This window comes from Marmota flaviventris, chromosome 1 (assembly GCF_047511675.1).
Source record: "Marmota flaviventris isolate mMarFla1 chromosome 1, mMarFla1.hap1, whole genome shotgun sequence".
In the NCBI taxonomy this organism is placed as follows: Eukaryota; Metazoa; Chordata; class Mammalia; order Rodentia; family Sciuridae; genus Marmota; species Marmota flaviventris.
Genome location: NC_092498.1, coordinates 196,844,214 through 196,868,494, shown reverse-complemented (window position 1 = coordinate 196,868,494; position 24,281 = coordinate 196,844,214). Strand labels below are relative to the sequence as shown.

The window sequence follows — 24,281 nt, the reverse complement described above, 5'->3', positions numbered from 1 at the left end:
GGTCCTTCCAGGGGGGCCTGGCCAAGGCCAAGCATCAAATTCCAAGGCTCCAGGTAGGACCAAATCATCCAGGTAGGTTCAAATTATCACCCAACTAGAATGAAAACATCCAACCATAGCTCTGGCCATCCAAGGCCATGTGGCCTAGACCCTGACACTTGTAAAAGGAAAAAGTGGCCTTGTGACAAGCCAAGCAGCTGGGACTCAGCCTGGCCCTCAAAAAAGGGCCTCAGGGTCTACATGGGTACTCACACAGGGGCGTACACTGACTTCCCCCAGTCAGACCCTTCCTCAAATACAGGCTTATAGTGTAGGGGGAGAAGCTGAGGGGATCCAATGCAGGTAGGAGCCAAAGACTGAGCAAGTACAAGGGCCCCTGCCCACTCGCAACAACATCCAGTAGCTTAGCTATGCAAAGCCCCTAGTCCACACAGTGCATGCCAACTCTCCCCAACCTGAGGCCCCACTGCCTCCACAACAGCAATTCTAGCGGGGGAAGACTTGAGACTTGCGGGAAAGCCTCCAAGTTGGGCTGCAGACAGAGGAGATATGCACTCCCTCATCTACTTCCCTCTCTGCAGCCATACCTCACTGCCAGGTTCTTGAATGTGCTGGGCTTCTAGGCTTAGTACCCATTACCACCTCTGGCTGTAAGATGTTCCCCACTTTATCCCTAGGATTTCAGCCTGCCTCTCCCCTAAAACCAGGCACACTCTACTTCCATTGGCCTTATATTTCCTCTAGCACCTAATTTACCACCCTTGGTTAATCACCTGTTCTTATTTAAAGGCCTATTTCAGACACCCAAAAACTGTATGCTTAACATAACCAAAAATAATTCCCAAGAAGAAATAACAATATTAACATAATGAACACTTGCATAAGAAATAAAATATTACAAATGTGCTCAACAGTTGCATTACAAATGCCAGCTTCCACATAGAGACAAACCCATATAAATACAGCTATCTCATACTAGACAAAGGCAACATAAACATACATTGGAGAAAAGATGGCCTAGACAACAAATGGTGCTGGGAAAACTGGAAATCCGTATGTAGCAAAATGAAATTAAACCTGTACCTCTCACCCTACACAAAAATCAACTCAAAATAGGCACTAGAACACAGACACTACGCCTAATAGAAAAAAAAAAAGCAGGCCCAAATCTTCATCATGTCGCCTTAGGACCTAACTTCCTTAACAAGACTCCTAAAGCACAAGAAGTAAAATTAAGAATCAATAAATGGGGTGGATTCAAACTAAAATGTTTTCTTCCTAGCAAAGGAAATAAACAATAACGTGAAGAACCTACAGAATTGGAAGAAATCTTTACCACACACACATGAGACAGAGCACTAATCTCCAGGATATATAAAGAACTCAAAAAACTTAACACCAAAAAAAACAAATAACCCAAACAATAAATGGGCTAAGGAACTGAACGGACACTTCACAGAAGAAATATAATTGATCAAAAAACATATGGAAAAATGTTCATTATCTCTAGCAATTAGAGAAATGCAAATCAAAACTACTACTCTAAGATTTTATCTCACTCCAGTCAGAATGGCAATTATCAAAAATACAAACAATAATAAGTGTTGGAGAGGATGTGGGGGAGAAAGGCACACTCATACATTGCTGGTGGGACTGCAAATTGGTGCAACCACTCTGGAAAGCAGTTTGAAGATTGGGTCAGAAAACGTGGAATAGAACCATCATTTAATCCAGCTATCCCACCCTCAGTTAATACCCAAAAGACTGAAAATCAGCATACTACAGAGATGCAGACATACCAAGGTTTATAGCAGCTCAATTCATAATAGCTAAACGGTGGAATCAACCTAGATGCCCTTCAACAGATGAATGGATAAAGAAAATGTGGTATATATACACAATGGAATGTTACTCAGCCTCAAAGAAAAATGAAATTATGGCATTTGCAGGTAAATGAATAGAACTACAGAACATCATGTTAAGTGAAATAAGCCAATCCCAAAAAAATCAAAGGCCAAATGTTTTTTCTCATAAATGGATGCTTATTCATCGTGGAGAGGGGGTGGGTAAGAAAGAATGAAGGAACTTTGGATTGTGCAGAGGAGAGTGAGAGGAGGAGTGGGGCTGAGGGGATGGGAAGGACAATAGAATGAGACAGACATTACTACCCTACATATATGTATGATTGCACTACTGGTGTGACTATGCACCACATAAAGTCAGAGGAATGAGAAGTTGTGCTTCATTTGTGTACAATGTGTCAAAATGCAAAAAATGCAATGTGTCAAAATATATATGTGATATATATCTAAATAGGACAAATTAAAAAAAAATAGAAGGGAGACCAGTAGAAAAGAAGAAGGGGATCAGGGGAAAAGAGGAGAGGGAAAGGGGAGCTAACTGGGGAGTAAAATTGAACAAATTATACTGTTTTATTGTATGCACATATGAATATAATAACAAATCCCACTGTTATGTATAATTATAACGCATCAATAAAAAGGGGGGGAAATGCCAGCTTCCTCTACAAGACACATGAAAACAGGACCCTTGCCCATCTTGAGTATTAGAACCAGTTCCAGACATATAGATGGATGGATGGATACATGGAAAGAAAGAAGGGTGTAGGATGTGTGGCTAGAGCAAGACTTCAAAAGAAGGGGACAAGAAAGAAGGATAGTTTTAGCCTGAAGCCCCTACATTTTTTATTTTTCTTGCTAGAAATGAGAATCAAACCCAGAGCCTCATACATGTTAGGCAAGGGTTCTACCACTAATCTACACTCCTAGAGCAAGAATTTGGTCAACAAACAACAAGCTCCCTGTTCAGTGTTAGGAGTTCCAACAAAGGAGACCAACAGAGAGTGGCCTAAGGCTGGCCCAGTTCCTCTCACCAAGCCATCATCAGGCAAGGACCCCTCTGGCCACTACCATGGGCAGAACCCAAGTGGAAAGGGCTGGGAGCTCCAAATCAAGCTCCAGGAAGGACCCAAAGTTTAAAGATGTCACCTGAGCCCCATATGACCAGATCCTCCCACAAGCAATCCAACAAAATAACAGCCTTGAGCCGCCAGACTTTAAATCCTGCTTTGACACTTCACCACTGTGTGCCTTGGGCACTTTACAGAATCAGTTACTCTTTGAGAGGGGTTCATAATAAATCCTAGGGTTGTCACAAAAAATAAATGACCACATTTCAAGAGTGGTCAGAAAGGGCCTGGCATTCCACTCATTGTATCAGAGCCATACCCTTCGTTGTTGCCTGTAATAATCCCTTACAGCCAATTCCCCTCAAGCCCCCAGCCCATCAAGTCATACTAGACCCATGAGAGCTTTGTTCTCAGAGCTGAAGTGACATTCCATGCCCCTCCCACCCCACACCCAGGCTTTGCTGCCAGCTGGAGATCCAGAGGTCTCCAAGCTTCCTGGCCTCTCCCAGGCTCTGTTTCTTTACACACTTAGCTATTTATAGCCTCTGGCAATACTCCAACCACACACCTCTGCTTTTGAATAGATGAAGGCCTTCTGCCCACACTCATGAGCCAGGGCACTCATGCACAGGAGGCTTCCCTACCCTAGTCTACTATCCCCTTCTGGCAGAAGAGGAAGCAGTCCTCCCAAGATGCGGGGCACTAACGCCCCTCACATTTGCTGTCTTATAGTACTGAAGAGAGTATCCCCCCCAGATACCTGGACAAAGGACTTGCTACATCCCTGAGCCACAGCCATCTCAATTGCTGCTCTCCAAGGGAACCAAGTAACTCAAGTCTGATTATCCCTAAGAGGCAGTCCTTATGCCCAAGTCCTGGCAGTTTAAAAAGAAAAAAGAAAAAAAAATCTAGGCTCTCCAAACCAAATCCTCTATGCAGGCAGGGAAGGAAAAACCTCAGTCCCAGAAACCACACACACACACACACACACACACACACACACACACACACACTATCAGCTAACATGCAGGTTCTGCTCTGAACTGACATTCCATGTAATGGGACATCAAGGGATCAGTTTCAACGCTCAAGGACAAGAACTGGGAGGCTCCTTCCCCTCTGAAGCAACTCAGTCCACTGGTCTTTGGACACATCTCACTATGCCCTGGGGAAAACAGAGGGAAATATCACCAAGGTCCAGCCTGTGAGGGCCTCAAAGTGCAACAGAGAAGGGGGAAGGAATGGGAAATAGGGAAGGTGGCTCAGAACTGGAATGACCATGCCTCCTGTGGGGTTCCCCCAGCTCTGGCTTGGGGTATCCCCAGTCAACTAACATCTCTCAGAACTATGAACTCCAGTTGGGCACAGTGGCACACTCTGTATTCCCAGCAGCTTGGGAGACTGAGACAGGAGGACCATAGGTTCAAAGCCAGCCTCAGCAAAAGTGAGGCACTAAGCAACTCAGTGAGACCCTAACTCTAAATTTAAAAAAAAAAAAGGGCTGGGGATGTGGCTCAGTGGTTAAGTAGCCCTGAGTTCAATACCCAGTACCCACCCCCCCCACCCCACCCCGCAAAAAAAAAGATCTGTGAACTCCAGCACCCAGCAGGCCATTATATTCTTGGCTACTGGAGTCACCTCAGCAGCCACCCTGATAGGGAGCAGGTACCCAGCCTCACCCATATGGTCACTGAAAGAGGTGAGCAACTGCCCCTCACCACTCTATCTACCTACCTCAGGACAACCCCAGCCAGCTGGGCAAGATACACTCTCCCAGATGCCTCCAAGCATGAGAAGCTAATAAGGGTGACTTCAGGGAGTTAGTGCTCCCTCCAGTATCCAGCCTCCATGGCTGCCCAGAGGCAGAAGCAGCCTCTCCCCTACTGTCAATGTCCCTAGGAAGATGGCCCCAAGTTTACTGAGCAAATGCTACCCTAGCAGGTCCCTTTTTTTTTTTTTTTTTGAATTTTTCTTTTTCTTTTTTTTTTTTTATTGGTTGTTCAAAACATTACAAAGCTCTTGACATATCATATTTCATGCATTAGATTCAAGTTGGTTATGAACTCCCAATTTTACCCCAAATACAGATTGCAGAATCACATAGGTTACACATCCACATTTTTACCTAGCAGGTCCCTTTAGAAGAGCCAAGGAGGACCATGAGACCTAAAGGTGAGGCTTCTAAACTGTACACAGTATCATCCCCTCCACCTCACCAGGACCAGAGTCAAGGTGGATAGGGAGTAAAGACCCAAAAACCTATATGAGACGGGGAAGGGAAAGGATAGAGCATGATAAATATCCAGACACACAGAGTGCACAAGCATTGTGAGTGATGAAGACTCTTTCACACAAGAGAACTAAACACAATCTTGATAAATTTGGATTCTTTTCATTTTCTGCAGTACTGGGGATCAAACCCAGGGCTATAACATCATAACCCTAGATAAATCTGTTTTAACCTTGTCCATATATTTTTAAACCATCCAGATTAATATCTATTTATCAACTGCATAGTTCATGCCACATCTCAGACACTATACTAAGCGTTTTTCAAATAATATTTAATCCTTATGACAACCTAGAGTCATTATTTTACAGATAAGAAAACTGAGGCACAAGAGGTTGAGTAACTTCCCAAGTCATTTGTCAATGACTTCAGCCCATCTCTTAGAGTACATGTCTTTATATACTGATCCCTCTCCAAAGTTCGGAAATGCACGAATTTCCAAAGCCATGTGACAGTCCCTTGTGTGACCTTACTTTCATCCACTCTCTTGTTGAACTCTTAGGTTATTTATGTTTGTTGATGTAAGCAACATTACTGAGCCCGCCCTTGGGTTCATGTGTGGGCATTTCCTCAGGGTACATCCACACAAGCTGGAATAGCTGGGTCACAGGATCTTAGCATCCTTAACTCACTAACTAGTCAAACTGTTCTCGAAAGAGGATATACCAATTTATGTTCCCAACAGTCCACATTGAGTCATACCCTCATCCACTCTGAATTTCGGTGACCTGGCAGAGTGTAAAATGTTAATGTGGCTTCAATCTACATTTCTGTGATACTGACTGTATCTTTCTGTGATCACTGACCTCTCCTTCTGCATACTACCTGTTATATCCTTTCCCATTTTCCTATTGGGTCATTTTTCCTTTAAGTAATATAAAATCTTTATATATTCTTGGCAATAAAACTTTTCTTACTATATAGTAACTTTCTTCATTTGTAATATTCTTTGTCAAAAAGTCTATTTGTTCGATGCTATAATAGCTATTAACATTTGTTGTGGTTAGTATTTTCTCAATCTTTTCCAATTTTTATTTTAAATCTTTCTGCTTCAGAGGATCACAAGTTCAAGGCCAGCCTGGGCAAATGAGAGAGACTGTCTCAAAATAAAAATGAAAAAGGCCTAGGGATTTAGCTCAGTGGTATAGAACATCCCTGGGTTAAATCCCCAGAACCATAAAAACAAAACACCCACATTTCTGCCTATTTTTACTTTCCCTGATTCAATCAGGGAACTGAGTTCCATTACATTTATGACTACTGCATATGTTTAGATTTGTTTCTTCTCTACTGCTACCTCCATTTATGTTTCTTGTTTGTTTTGTTTCTGTGGTACTGAGGTTCAAACCCAAGGTCCTACACATACATAGCACAGTGTTCTACCATTGAGCCTCATGGGATTATATTTTTATATTTCTTTTTTTAATTTTATTTTTCTATTTCTTGGTTGTACCTGATGCATGCTAGGAAAGTAATCTACCATTGAGCTATGCCCCCAGCCCTTACAGTTCATATTTTAGTTACTTCTGGTCTGAAAGCTACACATTTAATTTCCATTTTAAGTATTTTCAATTTAGATTTAATCTATTACTTGCATTCAGTATTTAATGTTATTGATTTCTTCTTACCTAATTCCCAAGAAAAGATACTACTTGTGTTTTATACACCATCTCAGACCTTTTTTTGATGCTATAACAGATGGAAACTGGGTAATTTATAAAGAACAGAGACTTATTCTTACAGTTCTGGAGGCTTGATAGTCCAAAGTTGAGGGTCCATATCTGCGCAATGTGTTCTCACTGAGCCATCCCATGGCAAAAGGTGGAAGGACAAGAGATAGAATGGATCAAATGTGTCCTTTTACAGGGAACCCACTACTAGGATAACTAACCCACTCTTAGGAAACCCACACTAATTCATTTATAAGGACAGACCCCTCATGACCTAATCACTTCCTTCATCACCTTTTGTTGTTGTTTTTGTTATTGGGGATTGAATCCCAAAGGCACTTTACCACTGAACTATATACCCCAGCCCATTTTTTGTGGGGGAGGGGATACCAGGGATTAAACTCAGGGGCACTCAACCACTGAGCCACATCCCCAGCCCTATTTTGTATTTTATTTAGAAACAGGGTCTCACTGAGTTGCTTAGCGCCTCACTTTTACTGAGGCTAGCTTTGAACTCGTGATCCTCCTCCCTCAGTCTCCCAAGCCACTGGGATTACAGGTATGCACCACTGCACCTGGCCCATTTTGTTTTTTATTTTGAGACAAGGCCTCACTAAGTTGCTAAGGTTGGCCTTGAACTGTGATTCTCCTGCCTCAGACTCCCAAGTATCTGTTATTACAGGTGTGCAACACCATGTCCTGTTCCTAATCACTTCTTAAAGGTTCAACCACTTAACACTGTTGCACTGGGTACTAAGTTTCTAATACATGAATTCTGGAGACACATTCAATCAGTAGCATAGTCAATATTTTTTAAATTTATCCATACATTCATCAGTTTGTCTGCTCACCCATTCCTCCTTGCATCTCTGTCCTTATTTAAGACCATTGTACTTGCTGAAAAACATACTCCTTCAGGAAACACTTGTTAATAAAAGAGCCTTTGTTTGCTTTTCTGAATTATTATTTTACCTTTCTTCCTAAAGCAAAGTTTAAAATGAACATAAAATTTTAGACTCAAGTTATTTTTTTCTCAACATTTTGAAAATACTACTTAGTGGTTATTTTCTATCTTCCACTATTATTGCTTAAAAATCCACTATACTTTATATACATATTCTGTCTTTTCCCCTCTGGCTGCTTTCTTTTTTCTTTTCTTTATAGTTTCACTATAAGGAATGTATCTCAGTATATATTTAAATTTATTTATGCTGACTGGGGTTCACTATGCTTTTAGAGTCTGATGATTCATGCCACTTATCAATTCTGAGAAACTCTTGGCTATTATCAATTTGAGTATTACATTACTCTATGCTGTAATTCTGAAATTCCTATTGCATGAAAATTAAACCTTCATGTTCTGTCCAGTCTCTTAACTCCATGTTATGGTTTATAATTCAAAAGCTGGCAACTTAATCCCCTATGCAACAGTGCTGAGAAGACCTTTAAGACGTGATTAGATCTTAAGGGCTGTCTTCACAAATAAGATTTCACAAATGTCATCATCAGAGAGTGGGTTAACTGTCTTTGGGAGTGAGTTATAAAAGGCTCCCATTGTTTCTCTCTTTCCTTATAATCCCTTCCACCATATTAAGATCCTTTGTCCAGGTAAAAAACAAGGATCATAAACAAAAACCTTACCAAATACCAACACCGTACTTTTGGGACTTCCCAACCTCCAGAACAATGAGGCCAACTATATTCCTACTGTTTATAAATTACCCAGTCTGTGGTATTCTGTTATAACAGCAGAAAACAGACTAAGATGCCCCTGCTTTCATGTTTTCCAATTGTGTCTAAATACCATTACAAATAATTCCTTAAGATCTAACTTCCAATTCAGTAATTGCCTCTTTCACTGTGTCTAATCTTCTGTAGAGCTCTTCTATTTAATTTATACATTCAACTATTCTTGTTTTCATTCCTGTACGTTTTATTTTTTAAAAAAGACGAAACTTGTTCTGGTAGTATATAGCTCAGTGATAAAGTGTTTGCCTAGCATGCACAAGGCCCTGGGTTTGATCCCTAGTACTGTAAAAAAAATAAAATAAAACTACCTGGTCAATTATGGTACTTCTGTTCTTTGTCTAATTCCTTCTTATGATTCCATAATTAAACTTATTGAAAGTCTATTTCTGACATTTCTTATTTCAGATCATTTTCACTCATGGTAGTTTCCTCACATATTTTAGAATTTTGGATAATGAGCTTATGTTCAATGGAACCTTTTCTGTGGGAATATTGTGAGACCAAGTTTGAGGGGGAAACCTTCCAGAGATCATTTATATTTTTTTGCTTCTGCCAAACTCCAAATTACCAATTTAGAAGCACTTTAATTCCTCAATCTAGAGTTTCCCAGAGAGCAGGATGATACAAACTTCAGCTCCAGACTCATGTATACATGGGCCTATGGTTATAAACACTCAGGGGAAACTAAACCTAACCTAACCCCCTCCCCTATCAATTTAGTCCAAGAAAATTCATTATCTAATCCCTTTGTCAATAAAAGGATATTTTTTCTAGTCCACACTTATACTGAACTCTGAAGATGTGAAGGCTTCAGTCCCAATTCCACAATTATGTCCTGACCCTAACACAGCTACAAAACCCACATCTCTAAATTAGAGATGGGCAAAGACTTGAGGGAGTCAGTAATTGCAATTAGTTGAAGCACACAGCTCTACTCCTACCAACTTTTTTCTTTCCCTTATTCTTACAAATGTGGCTATCTAGATGAATTTAAAAAGATATTTACTACACTTTTTCTAGCATTTCTGTTTTGTATGAAGCTTTTCAGCTCATTTGTTCACTATAAATGCCAGGAGTGGAAGTCCAGAAGCACTTTCCAAGATGACAGGAGGAGCCCCATCTGCCTTCCAAAGCCTAGCCTAGAAACAAGGAACCAAGCCAGGTCACCTCAAGTCAATTCCAGATTGGACTTTGTAAACAAGTCCCTGGCACCATCTCCCCATAAAAGGTATGGCCAAGACCAATTCTCAGAAGTACATCTCTTTCTCCATTCCTTGTCATTCCTGAAGAACATTAGAGAGACAACTTACAGGTAAAGGACATGGATCATAAAAAAACATTTCCTTTCCCTCTCTTCTGTAATCCCACTAAAACCACAGCAAAGAAAAAATGTCTAAGGAATAAACCCATGAGGACAAGAATAGGAGAAAACTACAGAAATGAAATTTCAATGCTGGAAAGCAGACAAATAAGTGGTAACTGACCACACAGATTCTTAAATGTTGGCTGTATAGAAAGATGAGGAAGACATGATTTCCACAACACCAGATGTCTCTGGAAAAATGGAGTAAAAATGAATCCAAAAATAGAAGGGTCCACTAGGATGGAACAAGCAGATGCTCAGATCCTACCACCAGTCAGGTCCGGGGGCTGCCCCACCCCAAACTAGCAGGGACAAGAAGTTCACTTTCTGAAGATGATAAAACAGATGATAAGCCCTGCAGAGAGAAGTGGGGAAATCTGAGGGCACAAATCACATTCTAAAATAGGAATAAGTACAGAACATATCACACACAATACCCCAGTTCTCTTCCCTCTGTGGCTTCTAGCATGTTGGCAGTCTAGTCTTTAACCTCCAGACGGAAAAATCAGAAGAGACTCTTCAGGAGAATCCTACTAGTTCCAATCCAGTTTCCAGACCATTGGCCGGCTTCACTCAAGAGCTCACAGTTTTCAATCAGTATCCAGGTCCATCTTTAAATATGAACAGCTCTATGAAAGCCACTTAGTAAACAACAAAGATAAAAACAGGTAGGAAAAAATAACTTTGAGACTATGCAAAGAGAAGAAAACTTCAAGACTTATCCTCAGAGAAAAGGTAATGTATCTATGGGACATTATATACACACACGTGCATGCACGCACAAACACACATGTACACACATGTACACACAATGGCATAAATTAAAATCAACAGAAGGATTAGATGATAAAATCGAAGAAACATCATTAAGAAAGTCAAGTAAGTGGGTTGGGGTTGTGGCTCAGTGGTAGAGCACTTGCCTAGCATGTGTGAGATACTGGGTTTGATTTTCAGCGCCACATATAAATAAATAAATAAATGTCCATTGATAACTAACAAAGTAAGCATACAAAGATATAAAAAAACAGTAGACAAAAAAAAAATCAAGGTGTTTTTGAGGTGCAGTCCAGGAAATCCAAAACCTAAATAATAAGTTCAAGTTCAAAAAAGAGAAAATGGCTGTGTGTACTGGCACATGCCCGTAACCCCAACCATGTAGGAGAATCAAAAGTTCAAGGGGTCAGGGGAGGAGGGAGGTATAGGGGCAGGAAAGATGGTGGAATGAGATGGACATTATTATCCTAAGTACATATATGAATGCACATAGTACAACCAGAGAAATGAAAAGTTGGCTGCAATTGTGCACAATGAATCAAAATGCATTCTGCTATCATATATACCTAATTAAATAAACAAAAGTTCAAGGTCGGCCTCAGCTATCTCTTTCTCTATATCATTCTTCTTTTTGTCTCTCCATGTACATTTTCTTCTACTCTACCATCCAGTTCACTAATCCTCTCTTCAGTTGCACTTAATTTGATAATCTCATGTACGGGGTTCTTAATTTCTGATATTATATACACATCAGTTCTATAATAGATCTTTCCTCTCCACTGAAATTTTCACTGGTTCACCTCCTAAAGCACAGTAAGCATGCTACTTTTAAATATGTACATAATAATTTCAATCTGGAGTTCATCCAGCCCTGATTTAACTGATATTTCTGTTGGCTCTTTATTTCAAATCACCAGCCAGTCACTAAATTTACAAGTTGTTTATAGAAGTATATGTGAGGCCAAGGATGCAGAAAGATTTTAAATGTGCTTCTGCCAAGCATTAAAGATTCTATTAACCCAGAACATTTTGATCCAACTTTAGGGTTTAACTGATTTGGAGTCTACCTCACCCCTAGGTCTTTGGAGTCCCAACCTAAAAGGAGGGGTTAACTCTACCCATCCTCTGCTTAGAATTCAGTTCCTGTCTTCCTAACCCCACAAAGCTGTCAAATACAATGCTCTGTCTCTCAATTGCCCCATGAAAGATTGAAAACAACCCAAACCCCAAAGTCATCACCCTGGGTCTTTATTCTCACACAGATCCTGGCCTGATAAATGTATTAATTTTAGCTGTACAATGACTTCAATCAGAAGTCTTCTCTAGTTTATCAGTTTTTTCCAATTGTCTTCAAAAAGGGGTGGGGAGGTTGGTCCTGATTATCAGAAGAGGAAGTCTCCATATCTACTTTTTACTCAGCTTCTAGACATTTTTTTCATGATCATAATATGCTCAAAGACAAGGACATATCTACAAATACACAGAAACTAAACCCATCAGCATGGGATTGCCCATGGAAAGTATTAAACAAGAACAGAGACCCCAGAGCAAAGCTCTGAAAAAAAAGTAGCTATCATTCCAAAACGTAACTCAGAGGACAATAATTCACTTTCAAACAACTTCATTGTTTCAAGCTGTCATGGGCTGAACTACATCCATTCAAAACTCATTTAGGTTGACATCTTAACCTCCAATGGGTCTGTAGTTAGAGGAGGTTAAGTAAGGTCATAAAGGCAGCCCTCTCATTCAATGGGCTTATTATAAGAAAAGAGATTCTGGAGTGTGCAGAGAGAGAAAGCCATGTAAAGACATAACAAGGAGGTGGTTGCCTGTAAGACACAAAAGTCCCACCAGAAATCAACTCTGCCAGCACCTTAATCTTGGACTTTAAGCCTCCAGAACTAGCAGAAAACAAGTTTCTGTTAAGTCACCTATGATATTCTATTATAACAACCTGAGCAGACTAAGGCACAAACAGTATACATCACCCAAGCAATGTAGGAAACTTGATTGGGTGTTATTCATACTAGAAACATTTCCACAAATTCAGTATCATCTAAATCCCCCAGGAGGGTCTGAAAAGTAGACTTACTCAAAGAATCCCAGGACTACAGTACAGAAAAAGTAGGCAACATGCTAAATGGAGAGACTGAGAAACAGGGGGTTTAGAGAATGAGTTATCCTGATCTGTCTTCCCTATTTCTTCTGCCCACTATAACGGGGTTATACAAAGGAACAAGTCATACAATCAGACAGGAATAAGAAATACTACCAACTACTATAAGAAATACCACCGACATATATTTTATTTCCATATATGAAATCAGAATCTTACCATGCCAAGATTTTGTCAAATGCACTACACTCACTGTGCCCTGTTACCCAGAGCTCTTTGGCTACCTTCAACAAATGCTTTAGTCCCTCTCAAAGGTGGAGGCAGCAAGGAATATGAAATGATCAGAGAAACACACATGCATATGTACCCCAAACCCAGACCAGCACATCCTAGCTAGTCCACTGTGCTGTCCCTCATCACCTCAGTAATCAGGACACTCAGAAGAGGCTTCGGACTCTCAGGCTCTCCTCAGACAGTAAGCCAATGGAAGTGAGCCCTCTCCTATCACAGCAACTTCAGGATGTAGAGCTATTTCAACCTCTACAATCAGGCATTACAGGATAAAGAGGATGAAGAGTTAGAAGGTTGTACACTGATTGCCACAGAGGGCCAACTGCCATCTCACCTAACTTCTACACATACTGCCATCACCTGAGCTGCCTCATATATTAATAATAATAGTAATAATAATAACAATAATATAGCATTTCCAGTATCTATTAAAATGTAAAATATACATATCATATGACCCAGAAGTTATTCTTCTTGTCATCTCTCTTTAAGAAACAATCTGCATAAATGACATGCAGTGTTCATCAACAGGAAACTAGATAGAATGTAGTCCACATCTAAATTTTGGAATTTATATAGCTATTTAAAAGATCAAAGTAGATCTATATGTATTAGAAAGGTTGACAAAACCAATCTGGGTTTTAAAAGACATGACAATTAGATGAAAATCAAAGAAAAGGTGACCAGAAGACGGGCAAAACCTAGTTCATATGTATGAGTCAAAAAAGTATAAAAACAAGAAAACTAATTTATAATGGTAGAAGTCAAGATAGTAAACACCCTCAGGGGATGAAGGCAGTGACTGGAATGCACATGAGAGAGCATGGGGGCCAGAGTATCTCAGTGGAACATCATGTGCTTAGTATGCAGAAGCCGTGGGTTCTAATCCCAGCACCAAAGCTGGGGAGATGGGGGGGGGGGGCCTGATGGTTTGAGGGGAATTATAATCTGGTTCTTGATCTGGACACACTGATGGCATAGATGTATTCAGTTCATGAATATGTATTGAGCACTCACTTATGATAATTACACTATTCTTTGCTAATTTTTGGTGCTGAGGATTGAACCCAGGGCCTTGTACTTTCAAAGCATGTGCTGTACCACTGAGCTACACCTACATCCATAATTACACTATTCTGTAATTTTATACTTCAGTTAAATGCCTGAAAAAGAGTGATGTCTTTTTAAGCTAAAAAAGAAAACAACAGGGCTAGGGTTGTAGCTCAGTGGTAGAGCGCTTGCCTAGCACGTGTGATGCTTTGGTTCAATCCTCAGCACCACAAACAAATAAATACATAAAAATAAAGATATTATGTCCATGTATAACTAAAAAACTCTCTATTTCCTCTACGTACTTCCTGTAGATGCACAGGTAAAAATGCCTGGAAAAATATACAACCACCTTAAAATTAAAAGGCTTACCTTTGGAGGGGAACAGGGGTGGTAAGAGACCCTGGTTTTAACTGTTCACAGATAATTTCTGCAATTGAGTATATGTGTGTTATCTATATAAATAAAACTTAAAATGGGAAAAGAAATTAGGGCCACTGTGACTTCTACTCTTCCAACGATACACCAGAGGGGCTGACCAGGAAGGAGATCCTTGGGTAAGGGGAGGTTTGGGTGCAAGTTTTTGAGGGGTAGAGGAAAGAGAATCCTATTCCCTAGCCTTTATTCTACTTTCATATGGCCCTGCAAGACCCACTCTAGGGCTTCTAGAGGGGTCAGAGGAACAGTCAGAAGATAAGAAAAACTAGACACCACCTCTCAAATCCTGTGTTCTTCTACTTTCTAAGCCATAGAGCAGATGAGCCTTGACCTTTATGTCTTCCACACAGGGAGGCTGAACCTCTCCCTGAGGCTTGGGCCACAAGGCTCAACCCATCTAACCCCACTTCAAACTTAGATGAGAAGGAAATTCCCAAAAGTACATCAAATAAAGGTTTCTAAACCCATGCCTGCCAATCCAAAGCTCTGAGAGCCTAAGCATGCTTTCTGAACCAATGGACAGATAGATAACTGTCATGTTAAAGGTAGACAGGAAAAAAGGTTGTCAATGCCACTGGGCATCAAAAAGCATTGTCCTCACACATGAAAACACTATGAACCACGGCTTAGCCTGAAAGAAAAAACATCCTGGCATCAACACTCAAGAGTCAGGTTCCAAATCAGCCTCTGTTTTAATTGGTTCAGGTCAGAGAGTCAAACAAGGACCCCTCTATCTCCCCAGATGGACAGACAACAGCTGGTCTGGTCACATCCTCTGAAATGTTCAGTCACAAACCCAGGGAAGCAGCCTTTTCCATCTTCCAGCCAAGGGCTTGGGTTACCAACCAGCCTTCCTTTTCCTTCCTCAGAACTAATTTTAGCCTCCCTGGTTGTCAAAGTGGAACTGAAATAGTCTGCCGAGCAACACATTTGCAAACAGGAGCATAAGCTTGCCTCACAAAACACCTCAGCTCCAGCTCAGAAATTGGCCACGAAAGAGAAGCCCCATTGAGGAGGAGCACAGGCCCCTCTAGACAACATTCCCCAGGGTGGAGGTCCACAAATCTGCCCAGTGGGGCAGGCTTCTTTTCCAATACCGGCTTTCATGGATCACATGTCCATGAATGAAAACACCCAGCTGGAGCTGCCAGTCCCCAAGAGGATCTGAAAAAGGTACATGTACGTGTACAGCAAGCCCAAAGCATGGGCTATCCAGAGTTAGGAAGCCATTACTGATCCTGAGCCAGGAGGAGGCACAGCTGACCCCCAAATAATCGCAGCTTCAGTACCTACCATTGTATTAGGCAGAGATTCCACTGACAACCTCCATAAACAAAGACCCAGAAGAGGCAGCAGCATCTCCTCACCCAGCAACCTGGTACCCAGGAGCAGCCCCACAGGACCACAAGGAGCAGGCACCTCCAGGGCTGGGACCAACCTGGGAGTCTGGTGGAGAACAAGAGACCAAAAAGGAATCCCAGAAAAGGGGTGAGTGTTTGTTCTGGAACAAAAAAATACTGGCGACGGAACAGGAGGGAAGGGAAAGAAGACAAAGAATTCTAGGAAAGCAAGTCTCCTTGGGAAGAGTCTAAAAGAGAGGACACTATAAGTCTCCACCCCGGCACACACTCCACACACAAGTGAGCACTTAGAAACTGAGGCTTGTAACAATGCTTCCTCCCACCATAAGGTCCAGTTTGAAACTAGATCCCAGTGCAGCCAGCTGTGTCTAGCTGAGTTTACAAGTCAGAAAGGAGGAGTTAACCCAAGGCCCCTCCCCAGCACAGGCAGAGGAAGAGAGGGGAGGAGTAGAAAACCAATGTTGGGGCAGCCACAGGGGACCACCAGTCTGCTGAGCCCAACACACAGGCCTCCTTAGAAATCAACCATGTCCGTCAGGGCCTCCAGCACTAGCACCTGTCTCAGGCAGTGCTGCCCACCACACCTCCCCAGGCCCAGAGGAGGAAGCCTGGCCCTGTCCTCAGATTCCATCCGGACACCACACTCTAAGGAGAGGGGAGAGACTTGCACCCATACCTTTGGAAAGAGGCTGCCCCCCTGCCCTGGTGTCCCCGGCCTGGGAGCTCCAAGCCCATAGCCACTGTGGCTCCTCGGAGCGCCACCCAGCAGGCCCACTCGGGGGAAAGGGCATGCCTGCGTCTTGCTACAACCCCAATGCTCCTCTTGGCAGAATGGGCCAGCCTCGGCTCGTGGAGCTCCCAGGTGAGCAGAGAGGGGGTGCCAGGCAGGAGGAGAGGCCCCACCAATAGGCACTTCCTGACATTCTGTGCGTGCAGGAGGAAAAGGCACTCCTGCCAGCCTCAAGGCAACGGCCAGAGTCAGAGCGGGTAGGCGGGTGCAGGCAGGCAAGCTGCCTGGCCACCCACAACGGACGCCTCCCTGAAACCTGAACCACTTCTGGGAAAACTCAAGGACGCCAGGATTCTTCTTGGTGGCAAGCAATATACCCAATTTACAAATTTGAGCCAAATTCTCACACACTGTACAGGTTTATCTGGGCAGGAACCTCCTAGGTTTTGAGAAGAATCAAACCTCCAATGCTGCCTGAATCCTAGGGAATAAAGATGAAGGTACAACCATTAATCCCACTTCTCCCAGCTGTCTGTCTCATTAGAAACTAGAGAACATTCTAGACCACTGGTCCTCAACCTGAGAATGATTTTGTCCTCATCTCCACCAGAGAAAATTAGCAATATCTACAACCATTTTTTAAATTTATTTTTTAGTTGTAGTTGGACAATACCTTTATTTTATTCATTTATTTTTATGTGGTGCTGAGGATCGAACCCAGGGTCTTGCACGTGCGAGGCAAGCACTCTACTGCTGAGCCACAACTCCAGCTCTACAATCATTTTTGATTGTCTCCATGAGAAATAAGCTACTAAATTTATGGGCAAAGGCCAGGGTATTGTGCTAAACAACCACAGTCCACAGGATAGCACCCCCACCACCATCACCCCCACACACAACAAAGAATCAAGTCTGGAATGTCAGTAGTATCTAAGATTGAGAAATTCTATTTGATAAAGAGGTCCATGCAACCAGGACCCTGCCTCAGGGTTCTCTATCCATTCACTCTCAAAGGTATTAACCAGACCTGCTCCTACACCTTCACTTTGAGATCCTATTCCATGGTGATTGGTCAGTATCTTCAAGTGGTTCTAAACTCCTGACTCAATGCCCCTTTTATTTCCCAATGGCACTACTTTGATCTCCCAAGCAGAGTGCTAAATGCACAGGCAATCAGAGGAGTGGCTTCCTGGTAGAAGAGGAAAAGAAAGGGGAAGGAATCTGAACATCAGGCAATTACAAGAAGCAGAAGTAAAGGAGCTATCCAGTAGCCAGAATAGGGCAAGTAGAGTCAGCAAGGCAGGAACAGGCTCAATGTACACCCATAGCCAAGAACCATTTGCCCTTGAGGAGGATAGTTATATGCAGGGCAACCAGAATTTTGAGCCTAATCAAGGTGCAAAACAGTGTGCACATACAATATGCATATGCACACAGAGATACACATGCACACACATAGGTATTTTCCTGGGGGAAGAGCAATAGTTTATTAGATTAGATTCTCTGGGACAAAAAGGACCATGTTATAGGATGGGTCTTCTTTGCTGGGTTCCCTGCAAAGGGAGTTCCCTAGGTGAAGTGCTAAGGCTGGTTCAGGGACTTTGGGGAATTCTGAATGCCCACAAAAACCTGCAGAAGAGTACACTAAAGAAGCTAGCTTATCAAAGAAAGGTCATGTTTTCTGTTTCCACCCAGCTGCAGGATCTGAGAGAGTGGGCAAGTGTCTCACATCATCTAAGGGACTCTAAGAAGCTGAGGAGGGTACCACTCCTCCCAAAGAGCAACCCAGACAGTCTGGAATGCAAAGCAGGCAGAACAGGTACCAGAGGACATCCCTCCTAGGGGAGAGGTACCCATAGCCCATGGCTCATAGCTCTATAGCCTACATCTTTGTCCATGACTACACTGGACCACAGAGCTGAAGATCACTTCACTCACTCAAGATAATGGATAAGAAACACTTCTGTGTCAGAAAGTGGTCAGCCTATGAGAATGGCTCCTGACACTCAGCTCAGGATAGTGTTCCACCCCACCCCAAAAGGCCCTCTGATCTAAACTCCAAGTACAGAAGAAGATATCAGGAGTTCTTGTAGGATACAGAGAATCTAGGATGTCCACTGCAATGCAAGAGTCAAATGGCTTGGATACTGGGCAAGGTACAGATCACAAAAGACTTACAGAACTGATCTCTGATTACAGAAAAAATTCTGCCTTTTCTTTTAAGCCTGGCAATTCAATATGATAACCACTAGCTAATGACTACACAGTACTTGAAATGTGGAAAGTCAGAAATGAGACGATCTATAAGTGTAAGATGCACACTAGATTTTAAAAACAGTAAAAAAAAAACTCATTAACTTTAAATGTTGAAATTATTCTACATATTAAATAAAATATACTGTTAAAGTTAATTCTTCCTCATTATGAAAAAGAATATTTGTGTCCACCCAAAATTCATGTTCAAGTGCTAACCCCAATGTAACAGTATTTGGAGATGGGGCCTTTGGGAGGAATTAGGTTAGATTAAACCATAAGGGTGCGGCCCTTATGGTGAGATTAGTACCCTAAAAGGAAGTGACCTCTCACCCATTCTGTCATGAGAATGCAGTGAGGTGGTAGCTGTCTGCAAGCAAGGAAGAGAGTCTTCACCAAAACCCAACCATGCCAGCATACTGGTCTGACTTCCAGCCTCCAAAACCACAAGAAAATAAACTACTGTTGTTTAAGCCACCCAGTCTATGGCATTTTGTTAGGGCAACCAGAGCAGATTAAGATATGGTTATTAACACAACTACTAGAAAATTTTAATTTAAATATATGGTTCAACCTATTTTTCTGTTAGACAGCACTATTATAGATCTTCCTTCTACCAGGGCACTGTGTGATGCAGAAGGTGGGCATAATTAAAAACAACAAGCCAGGACTATGAAGGAAAGACCACCTTGAAACCAAAGGTACAGGAAGCCAGCTCTGCCCCAACTTGGACCTAGTGCAGGGCACTGGTCAAAGGACTGGCTGGTGTAACCACAAGAAAAAACCAGTGACTCTACCTTCCTCCCAGGGTAAGAACACAGATCCTTGGAGTCTTACTCCACCTCCCAGCTAGTAGGGTATGCTGCTGCACAAGGCCCAAGAGGAAGGAAATACATCCCAGGGATCAATCCCACTCTGCCCTGCTTAATGAAGGAGGTGAGACTGGTGAGACTGACAAACTATGGGGAGGGTGGTCTTCAGATCCCAGATCTTTTGTCCTGAGAGGAGGACTAGACTTAGAAAAGCCCAGGCTGAGCCAGATGTGGAGGCTGAGGCAGGAGGATCTCAAGTTCAAAGCCAGATTTAGCAACTTAGCAAGACCCTGTCTCAAAATAAAAAAGGGCTGAGGTGCTTGCCTCGCATGCACAAGACCCTGGGTTCAATCCTCAGCACCACAAAAAAAAAAAAAAAAAGAAAGAAAGAAAGAAAAAGGGCTGAGAGTAGGTATTTAAGCCCCTCTGGGTTCAATTCCTGGTACAAAAGAAAAAAAAAAAAAGCCTAAACTGGTCCAGGAGTCCACGAGGTCTGGGCAGCAGCCAGGTGGGCTGCTGAGTTGCTGAGTATACTTAAGTTGGCCTGTTGCTGCCCTTCCCTTGGCAAGCCAATGCCTTCTCTTTCACTTTGAAGTCCTCCTTCTTGGGGGAAAAGTATCTCAAAAGCAGCACATAAGAGAGGGGGAAAGAGAGAAATAAAATGTTCAACATGAGCACTGCTTTGCCTCAGCCACACTGGAAGTGGCTTCAAGGGAGCCGGGATGCAGCTTCCCACAAGGTGCCTAGGTACCAGAAGTGGTCTTTGCGGGTCCTTGCACTCGGGTTCCAAGGCTCGCAGGACCACGTGGGAATTCTCTTGTTGTTGGCATTAACAACTAAGCCTCAATACCTTGCAAAGAAAAAAGGAGAAGAGTTGAGGATGTGGTTCCGGATTGCCCACACCATCCCCACTCTCACCCAGATTCCCATTCCCGCAGCAGCGCGGGGATCCCAGCCCATCCCCTGCAAGCCTGGCCCCGCCCCTCGCGGATTTCCCAGACTTCGCACTGCTGCCACCACGGCAGCAGGGGACCCGCGCTGCATGTGTAATGGGGGCTGGGAACAAAGACGCGCAGGACCCACCGCCCTGGCCACCAGGCACCAGCGGCCCCCACCTCCCAGAGCTTTTCGCCCGATCCTCAATGTCCGGCTCTCAGCGTTTCCCAGCACTGCCCGAGCCTGGCCGGCGCGCCCACAGGCTTGGGCACACACACCCCAACACCACTGAGAGGGAAATCGGTGCTTCGGATTTGGGGGAAAGCGCTTTCCCGGCAAAACTCCGCAAGAATACACCTGAACCCACACATCCCAGGCCAAACGCGAGCAAATCGAACACTCCTAACCACACGACCGCGGCCGAGCTGCATGCGGGTCACCCATGCCTGCCACGTGCCTCGGGGAGGCCCGAAAGAACAGATACCTGTTGTTTTTTCCTTCTTGCCCACCCCCACCTTCCCCTCCCAGGTGCCCCAAACAAAGCAGTACCACGAAGTGACCGTACTCCGCATTTGAGGCTCAGAGCGAGGAAAGCGGGAGCAGGTGGGAGCCAGTGCCAACTGCCAGCCGTGCGAGGAAGGCAAGGGAGACTGGAGGGGTAGGATGAAGGGGCTCTGGGCTGTGTAAAGCCGCCTCCTGCACTCCACAACACCTAGTGGCTCGAGGGACGCGCAACCCTCCCCCGGCCGCTACTGCATCTACAAACACGCCGCCCCCCGATTAGATCTGCCCGCCCCGCTTGGCTGCCTTCCCCACGCTCAGGTTTTCCTCACTCTCTCCCTGGGTTCCACGCGCCCACGTAGCCTGAACCCCGACCCTGACGCTCCGGGTCCTGGCCCCCATCGCCGGGCCGCCTCCGTGAACGAGAATCCCGCAGACGACAGCACGAACAAGATCTTCCCCAAGACCTTGGAGGCGGGCGCCCGGCGCGCCCCTACTCCCCGCCCTGAGAGGTGCAGGCTGGGGGCAGGTGGCGCGACTGCGAGGCCGCGGGCCCGCCCTTTGTTGGTAAACAGCGCGCGGCGCCCGATGCCGGCCCCGCGCGCCCTCCCCGCGCCCCCCACGCCGCTCCCCGTCCTTACCCGCGCACAGCGATCCCCAGAGGAGGGCGAGGGCCGCCCAGGGCGCCGTCATGTTCCGCGGCGCCGCCCCGCGGACACCCGGAGCCCGCCGGCAGGGCCGCGCGGCGCTCCCGGGGCGCGCAGGGCCCGGCGGCGGCTGCGCTCTCCTTCCCGCTCCTTCTTTCGGTCTTGTTCCCCGCGCGCTTCCTGCGCCTTCGTCCACGGACAGCGTGCGGGCTCGGGCTCAGAGACGCTGCGGGAGGCGCAGACTGCGGCCCGGGCTTCGGGGCGACGCGGGGGCCGGGGGACGGCGGCGGGGCACGGGCCGGGGCGCGCCCGACTCAGGCATAGCGCAGCGGGGCTGGGCCCGGGCCCCGGGCGCAGGGGCCGAGTCCGGAGGGGCCATGAACGGGGGGGAGGGGTTGGGGGAGGGGAGCTGAACCGAGTCCAAAATGGCTCCTGAGCGGCGGCCACGGAGCCGAGCCAGCGGGGAAACCCGGATGTTGGATACAAAGAGGCGGGCGAGCTGGGCGGGGAGGGGGAGGGGAGGCGGGCCCTCTGGCCGCGTGGTCCGCGCCCCCCTCGGGGGCGGGGCCCCAGAGAAACAACAACATCAAGGCCCCGCCCAGCAGCCCGCTACCCCTAGGAGGACGCCTGTGCAACCAACCCGCTGGAAGGCCAGGCAAGGCATTGGTTTGGAGGTGGCGGGATTGGAAGGTGAACTACCACTCCGTTCTGCGGACTCTGGAACTCTGGTGGACCCAGCGTCCACCCCATCTAGGATTCCTGCCCTGGTCCCTCGAGCCCAAGCTCCCCAATGCCTGCCCCAGCCTGAACTCCTCTGTCTTCCAATTCCGCATGAGTAGTGGGCGAGGCATCTTTATTGATTGGCGGATTAATTGGCGGAAAAAGGCTGGCTTCTTGGAATTGATAAGTGGTCCTCCAAGCCACAAACACAAAGGCACAGCGGGGGATCCTGGGGAATGATGATTCGTACCCATCCAAGGGAGAACAGAGCTCCGCCACAGAGAGCATCCACAGGTGCAAAGGGGCGACTGGTTTCCAGTGGTCCTCAGTACCTCCCCCTCTTTAAGTCTGTACCTTGAAAACTATTCTCATTTACCTCCAAACCCCTACATTTCATCTTGTCTAGCAAATGTCTGTGCTTTCCTCGCCCCCAGGTTCCTCCTTGGGGAATCACAGTTCCCAGTCTCAGATTCCACACTCTTTATTACACAAGCGGAACTTGTGAAGGTCGTGATGGAAAGAAAGCCCAGCTCAGGGATGAGTCTGTAAAATCCTCAGATACGGTAATCGTCCTCCAGTTTCTGTTGTCATAAGCCTGCTTGGTGCAGGGCAAAAGTATCCTGGAGAGAGGTGGCGCCCAAATGTCTAAATCAGATTTATGGTTTGTTTTGTTTGCCCTTTTTTGGTATTGAGGATTGAACCCAGGGCGTTGCATAAGCTAAGCTCCCGTCCACTACTGAGTTTCACTTACTGCCTGACTTTCCATTTTTGAATAGCAGAAACCAATTCAAAAGCCATGTAAAAGTCCATCATGTAGGGTCTGGCAAGAGTGGAGCACGCCTTTGGGAGGCTGAGGCAGGGGGATTGCAAATTTAAGGGCAACCTGGTCTTTGATTGAGCCCAAGCTGGGTTACTTAACTAGACCCTGTGTTAAAAAGGGCTAAGAATGTAACTCAGTAGTAGAGTGCCCCTGGGTTCAATCCGAGAACCACTCCCAAAATAAAGTCCATCATGTAGAATGTACATTGCCCTGATTGAAGTTGAAATAGGGATCACCACCTCCAGTCTCCAAAGCACCAGAAACACCACAATATTTTGGAGTCGCTACCCAGAAAAATTTCTAAGGGCCCTTTGTAAGTTCTAGAAAATCCTATGTAACTCCTCCTTGCCACAACCCCTACAGGTGACTCATTATGTAGGACCTTTTCTACAACATTGGATGCTACTGAGTTCAAGCAAGAAACAGTGTTGTATGTAAACATACCTTGACTATGTTTAATATAGTATTTGGTAATCCCACAGAAGGCCCCTGTGATGGACCCACCGTGATAAGGAAGGCGAGTCCATATCCAGCATGAGTGTCTTTTCTAGGGAAGAAAAATCATTGCCTCCTATATACTGGAAGCAACCAAGTAAAATTCATGTGTCAAAATCGAGATCAGCTAGTTTTGCTCTTCTATTCCACACCAGGTCACTTATAACAGTAAGGACTCGGGGTGGTCCAAGTTGGCCTGCACATCTGTATCTTCCACCCTAAACTTTGTGGAATCTCTGAATTTGTATATCCAACTGCCTCTTTGACAAAAATATATTTTGTCAGCCTCTTAGGCATCTTGAACTTGACCTAGACAGAGCAAAATTCTTCATTTCC

At 44.7% G+C, this 24,281-nt stretch overlaps 1 protein-coding gene across 2 annotated transcripts in view; it reads right to left on the bottom strand.

Moving 5' to 3' along the window:
• Acvr2b (activin A receptor type 2B) overlaps window positions 1-22,162 on the bottom strand; it is a 39,436-nt gene extending 17,274 nt beyond the window's left edge. For both annotated transcript variants that reach the window (XM_027932203.2, XM_071599876.1), the window contains exon 1: window positions 21,905-22,162. In XM_027932203.2, coding sequence (XP_027788004.2) covers window positions 21,905-21,956 — 52 coding nt within the window. In that variant the 5' untranslated portion in view covers window positions 21,957-22,162. The remainder of the gene's footprint in view (window positions 1-21,904) is intronic.
• Between the last annotated feature and the right edge of the window lie 2,119 nt (window positions 22,163-24,281).